The sequence below is a fragment of the Mastomys coucha genome, unplaced genomic scaffold (assembly GCF_008632895.1).
Source record: "Mastomys coucha isolate ucsf_1 unplaced genomic scaffold, UCSF_Mcou_1 pScaffold7, whole genome shotgun sequence".
In the NCBI taxonomy this organism is placed as follows: domain Eukaryota; kingdom Metazoa; phylum Chordata; class Mammalia; order Rodentia; family Muridae; genus Mastomys; species Mastomys coucha.
Window position 1 is genome coordinate 104,530,326 of NW_022196913.1, and position 7,241 is coordinate 104,537,566.

General features: G+C 41.4%; 1 protein-coding gene across 3 annotated transcripts in view; it reads right to left on the bottom strand.

The window, feature by feature from the left end:
• Positions 1-1,333: 1,333 nt before the first annotated feature.
• Tmem71 (transmembrane protein 71) overlaps positions 1,334-7,241 on the bottom strand; it is a 69,880-nt gene continuing 63,972 nt past the window's right edge. For 2 of the 3 annotated variants that reach the window (XM_031359288.1, XM_031359291.1), the window contains one exon: positions 1,347-1,757. In XM_031359288.1, coding sequence (XP_031215148.1) covers positions 1,727-1,757 — 31 coding nt within the window. In that variant the 3' untranslated portion in view covers positions 1,347-1,726. Of the gene's footprint in view, positions 1,758-7,241 lie in introns of all 3 variants that reach the window. The other variant, XM_031359290.1, reaches the window with a different exon arrangement.

Sequence of the window (7,241 nt, forward strand, 5' to 3'; positions counted from 1 at the left end):
ACTTCTGATTTTCCTGCCTCTACCAGCTGAGTGCTAGGAATACATACTGTATCACCATGCCCTAATAGTACAGTACTGGAAGATTAAACCCTGAACTCAAGCATACTAGGCAAGCACTCTACAAGATGAGTTACGCTCATCACCTATATCTAGACTTACATCATCCCATCATCATCCCTTGCACAGGCACCTAGCATGTCATGTTCTCTTCAAGGTCTCCTGTCTCTGATTGTACTCCTATACAGACTTTATTCCTCTCAGCTCCATCCTTCCAGTGCCTCTGGGTAAAGATAGGTACTTGGTATGTCTGGCTCCTTCTATCCTTGGTGGGTAGATTCTTCATAATTTTCTGAGCAGATAATCATTTATACTATGTATATAATCATTTGTTCATGCTAATTACACCTTATAGCTGTAGTATACATTTGTCAGGTTTTGTTATCTGATACCTTTCCCCCAAGTCCTATGATAAGGCAATCTTATGCCATAGTTGTTTTTTTTTGTTTTTTTGTTTTTTCCTATAGAAGCTAAAATAATCCTTGTTTTTCTTTCAGTCCTGGAAAACTAGTCAATGTAGGAGACTCATGTGAGCCTTTCCTGGAAAGGACACTTACAGATGAGGACACTGGGGAAACCTGAACACTTGGTGTCTTGGGCAGAGTGTTTCATCATAGAAAATGGCTGCTGTCGTGTCCAGCTGTCAGTCCTGTTTCCAGCTTTGCAGCATCCACTGAATGTCTCGTGCCTGCCATTGCACATTCCCTTGCCTCTGTTGTACAATATACAAGAGCAAGTACACAATTTCCCCATAACTTTCTTTAATTATGACACTTTAAGCAAGTTTGGGCTGGGGGGGGGGGGTATTCCAAAACTACCCTCCAATACAGAACTTTTCTGGAAGGACTCACAGATTTTTACCACAAGCTGTTATACCCTTAGACAGTTTCACATAGGAAGTGTGTAGATAGAGATCTACTGAAGGAGTCCTTGGGGCAGAGGGCAGGACTTACTGCTGTTCTCCCTTATGGTAAGGGACATGCCACTCTCCCAGTAGCTGTGTTTAGAGTAATACATTCCAGGGTGGTGATCTGAGCTTTGATGTCAGGACGTTTTTATCTGTGTTCCACCACATGAGGGTGATTCATTGATCATGTGGTTAATCTCGGCCTTCAGATCAAGTGATACCATGTGACTCAGAGGTTTTAGCTCTAACCCCAAGTATAAGGTTGGTATATCTGATGTGGAAATTCTTCACCCCAAACTACGTGGGTAAAATCAGCTCCCTCCATAAATCATTTTGTCAGACTAATCACTTGACTCAAGGTCCCCAAATGAAGACAGGAAGAAATTACTTCTAACATTAAGGACAAATGTCAGACCTCTCTTTGATCAAAGGCAAATACTTTAGTCCATCTCTCCCACAATACAGAAACTCTCCAATAGTTGTCCTCCAGTTTTCTCAGTGCTGTTGCCAGGGTAACTTCCACTGATGGTAACAAAGAACCCCCCTCACTGATTCCAAATCCATGCCTTATGAAACTCAAAGATGTTCTTCCCATTGTGGAGGAATATCAGTATCAGAGATTATGAGAGACAACATGTTTAACTCTTCTCTGGGTGCCAGCAATGGTTCACTCACAGCATACAGTCACCCAGAATGCAGACATCACTGATCTGAGCAAGGCAGTGCTTCAAACTAACTGGTTTTGTCACTTCTTGGCATTTCCTAGAGACAAGTGGCAGCAGGTGCTAAAGGCCTGAAAAATATTCAAAAGGGAAAAATTATAAAAAGAGTCTTTTTAAAAAAGCCTTATCTACTAATTTAATTTCCTCTGAGAATTGAGTAAATAGCAGTTTTATTCAGAATCAGTTTTACAACACCTGGGGCTAGCTCACACATACAAAAAATAAAACAAAAACAAACAAACAAACAAACAAACAAACAAAACCCTCATAGCTACAGATTACTATCAGTGAACCACAGAACTTAGCTAACTCAGGGACAGAAGAAAATACAGTCTAAATTAAAACACTGTCTCCAAATCTATTAATCCTTCCTAATTTAATCCACAAGAAAAAAAAAAGAAATGCAGCCCCTGGGGAAATTGCAAGTAGCTGCCAATTTTGTTAATGATAATAAGTTTATTTTACTTGCTAATATATTCCTAATTACTCTGGTTCTAGAATGTTTATTTTGCTGTCAGTCATCGCCTTTGATTTATATTCTTTGTGAAAAGCCTTCATCATATCAATCAACCCTTTCAAGTTTGGTGGCAGCAGCCGAACCTGATCTCACCTACTCTGTCACACAGCCCTGCTGGGCACCATTCACCTAAAGGAGTGGGAGGTATAGGCCATAGATACTTCCAGAATTCACAGCCATCCATTCCAGCTTGGGGAGAAATAAAGGATTTTCAAAGCTTCGGTTACAGCAAGAGGACTGATATTGTCTACACTGAAAACGGTTTTGATATTTCTGTGTTTCCAAAACACTGAGCCAGCATCTGCATTTTCCAAATGATCATATGATATTTGCACTTATTTGGGCAACAGAAAAGGATTATTCAATACATGATATTGAATAATATCCAATACTATCCAATGATGGTGTGGGCTTGTACTTTAATTTTAAACATATTCTATATTTTACCTACTTCCTATGTGCACAGACTATACCTATGTACATCCTTCATATGTCATATGTACATGAATGTATGTAACTAGTTGTTTGAGAACTATCATATTTTGGGCTATGAAGTAATTCATCAGGTAGATGTGCTTATGGTATAAGCCTGACTACCTGAGTTGCTCTTTCGAATCCATATGAAAGATGGCATACATTCATAATCCTAGCACTCCTCTATGCTGAGTGGGAGTTGCAGACACCAGAGAATCACTGAGAGCCTCACAGGCAAACTAGCCTGGAATATGAGGCATAGCAGAAACAAAAGAGACCCTGCTTAAACAGGGTGGAAGAGAACATTTGAACCATGAAAGTTGTCCTCTAATCATCTCATGCACACCATAGCACATGTTTGCCTGCAGTCATATACACTAGTGCACACATGCACACACACACACACACACACACACACACACACACATTCATACAGTTTTTAAAAATCAGCCTTAGAGTATCATGTCTTTGATGTAAATTTCTCTAAATTGGATGAGTAGGAGGAACCCATGACTTCATTAACTAATTTCAGAAGTAAGCATTAAGGCTCTGGGACCAAAAATAGACAGCAAGACTGAAAATGTTTCATCCACCTTTGTCCTATGTAGGATTTCAAAATCGCAGACAAATGGATGCTACATAAGATTGAAGACTATGAGTAGGGTAAGAAAGAAAACTAAGGGGAAAGAATAGAGGAGGGGTTCTTTGAGTAGTCATAGTAGGCCACCATAATCCATGGTGAGACAGGAAGTAAGAGGGAACCAGTTGTATGGAGAACTGTCCAACTTTCTCAGAAAAGAGCAAGGCAAAAAGCTCTTGGTATAGAGAGGACTTAGCCTTCTAGACTGACAGAAGGGGGAGGCTCATGTGGACTGACTGGTAAGTGAGTATTAGATGCTAAAGGGAGGTAGACAATCAGAGGGGAGGAGACAGGGTATGGCTCCAAGTGAAGAGAGTATGTCTTATCACAGTTTTGAGGACAGTTGTAGCTGCACGGTAGCCATGAATACCTGGAAGTCTAAGGAGGGAGGCAGGAACAGAAGACATGAGACAGATATAAGGGGCAGGATAACAAGCTGGTCTGGAGGGAGAACAGTAGTTGTGGAAAGAAGCAAGTGTGTCTAGGATGGTTTGGAAGTGGAGACCCTGGGACCAACTGAGGAGGAAAGGAGGGGAATCTGTGAGCTTTACATTTTCCCTTGTGATAAAGAACAATGAATGGAGAAAAGCAGAAAGAATGAACTGAAGTGTAAATTCAAGATCTTGGATCTGTTATGATTGCGATATCTGTTTCTGTCCTCCCGTCAACCCCCCTCTGCTATTTCTGTGCTTAGTACAAGTCAAATTCAATTTAAAATGTTTCCAGCCTGTATTTCTCCCGAGCTGTGAAATTCGTGCGGACAGAAAGCATTCATTTTCTATTTTTGTTTCCATAGGACCTACCATAAATTGTTATTCATCAAAGGCATTCAGTAACCGAAAAATGTTTGCTGAATGAATGATGCAATAAAAGAATGTTTCTGAGTCCATGCTCAATACTAATGCAAAGCAGAAATCAAACAGGAATTATTTTGTAGACATTGGCTTTATAGTCTTACCACTAGGTGACTTCTTGTGCCACACTGGTGATCAGAGAGCATAACAGAAATGATTTCCTCAATTGCCCAATGAGCATATTGGGAGCAGCTCCTACATACAAGTCATCATTCTGAGCACTTTGGTGTTCTCACAAGCAAAGCTGATGAAAAGAACTCCCTACAGAAGCTTGTGTTCAACACAACGGTGATGCCACTGTCACCCTGCTCAGCCTGAGTGCGATTTTTTTTCAAGGTATAGCAGTGAGGTCCAGGGTAACTGTGATTTCCCAAAGCAAATTAATTTCACTGTTGAAATTAAGCAGTTGTCACCAGTCCTGTCATCGGTAGGTAGGTCCACCTGCATTGGCTTATACTCGGGAAGCTTCACCGGTATAAAGAAGTTGACTTTGCTAACTTACATATGATGATGATGAACTAGGAACACATGGGATGTCTTAGTCACTGCTCTAGTGCTGTGAAGAGACACCATAACCATGACAACTCTTATAAAGGAAAGCATATAACTGGGACTTGCTTGTAATAGCAGTTTTATCAGCATGGCAGGAAGTGTGGCAGAAGGCAGGCAGGCATGGTGCTGGAGGATCTGAAAGCTCTACATCTGGATCTGCCAGAAGCAGGAAGAAACAGAGTCACTACCTCTGCCTTGGGTTTCTGAAAATCTCAAAGCCCACCCTCAGTGATGAAGCAATTCTTCCTATAAGTCCGCAGCTACCCCAACAAGGCCACACCTCCTATTCCTAAATAGTGCCACTCCCTGATGAGTAAGCATTCAAATCTATGGGTTTATGAGGGCATTCTTATTCAAACCACCACAGGTAATAAGTGATTTTCCCATAGGTGGAGAGTTCATGACCTCAGCTTAAGTGTGCCTGACTCCAAACTTAAACAGTTTTCAATCACCAAGCCATGCTATTTTTGCTTTCCATGCAAACCATCATTAAGTGTATGCTAAGTTACCATCAAATCCATGAAACACTAATTGGGAAGTGGTCCTCCAAGGACTACCTGGTTATCTCCTCTCCCCTAGGTGTTTGAAGCTAGATATAAAAGATGCACATCAGCAGCTTAATGACAAAAGCACAGCCTTCCCTACAGAGTGTTAATTCATCAAGAAGATGAAAGCTTCCCATGGTCTACAGTAAAATGCAGATAGATTCCTAGGTACACACACTGTAGCTTTGCCTTCAGAATCTCCATGTGCTCTATTGTGTTGAAGATGTAGTTGTTAGATGTCCAATACAGGTGCTGAGAACCAAACCCCAGTCCTTTGAAAAAACAGCAAGTACTCCTATCCACTGAGCTATCTCTAGGCCATCACCATTTTGAGTGTGCATGTGCACATGTGTGCATTGAACATGGAATTCATTGATTCCTACAGACTGGCTGGTTAGTGAAGCCCTTGTCTCTGTCACCATAGTGCTGGGATTACCTGAATTATACCACCACACCAGGAGGTTACTTTGTTTGTTTTACATGGGAGCTAGACGATCTGAACTTGTATCTTCATGGTTACTCTGGAAGTTGTTTATTGATTGAGTCATCTCCTCAACCTCCCTATTTTTGTTGATGCGACATTTGAACTTCAGAGAGCTTGAGTAATTTCCCTGAAGTTGCAAAGCTCTTAAAGAAAATACAGATCTGACACCTACCACTTCCTGTATTGCCTCCCTCTTGCAAAGCCTCCTCTTAGGTGCATCTCTATTGTGGGTTTTTACATGCTGACACTGTGGCAACAAACTAGACTCTAGTCAATATTCATATTTGAGTTCCTTTAGTACTATGAAAGGCCACATGAGAGGATTTCCAAAGCCATATTATAATGAGGTAGACACCGAGATGGAATATTAGGGAATCTGACAGAGTCAACATTGATGTGGGAATGTGTATGAAAAAAAAACATGAAAGAAGCTCTCAAATGACAAGTAAAATTGCTTATATGTGCATGTATGCACATGTGTGTATGTATGTATGTATGTATGCATGTATGTATGTTTGTATAAGTAACTAGAATTGAGGAAGAGGAGCCACTGGGTGTCTTATTCTGCTGTGCTTTAATAGCCCACTTCACTTTGGGTGAGGAGCAGATTGTTCGTTCTGGTTCCAGAGGCTGAGACGTTTAAGATGTAGGTGTTGACTTCGGGCCAGAAGTTTCTTACTTCATAATCCCAGGGAGGAAAGTGGAAAGGCAAGGCAAGAGAGAGTGGGAGTGGGTAGAGTGTGCCCTTTTATAACATCGCCAATGCCACCCACATGCCTTCATCTCCTCTTAAGTAATCCCACTCTTTGATGCTCTACCAATGAAACATTTCAATCTGAGTTTTGTAAGAGACAAATATTCCAACCACAGCACCAGGATCAGCACAAGGCAAAATGTATCTGCTCCAAACACCACCCAGTCAGATGTCATTGAATAGGTTCACCTTGCCAACATTGAAAGTGCACCTCCTTAACTGGCACGAGACAGGCCCCTGGAACAGAGTGATCACATGCCTGCAAAACAGAACTGAGTGAACTAGGTTTTATCATGACCCTTTATTTTTCCGACAAAGTGTCTAAAGTTAATTTCCCATGTGTCCATCTTGCCCTACGTTGAAGATGGGACACTGCCTCCAGAATCATCACAGCAGGGTCTGGGCCTGTCATCTGGTAGGTCCCTCTGCTTCCAACAGGGCAATGGCATATGACTGACCACAGATGGAAACTGCTTTACAATCCAAAGTCGCTCTAGGTGGCCTGCTTCCATAGGCCTTGCAAGCCAGTTTCCTTTGATAGATATTAAGGTGTCCATTTTGGCCAGCACATATACTCATGCATGTACACTCACCTCATACATACATCAGTGTACCATATAGAGGGAAGAAGGGATGGATGAGGAGGAGAAACTAGAAAAAGAAGAGAAGGGAGAGGAGAAAAAAAAGCAACAGGGAAGACTCTGGAATGTGGCGTTTGATTTTTTTTTTTTTTTT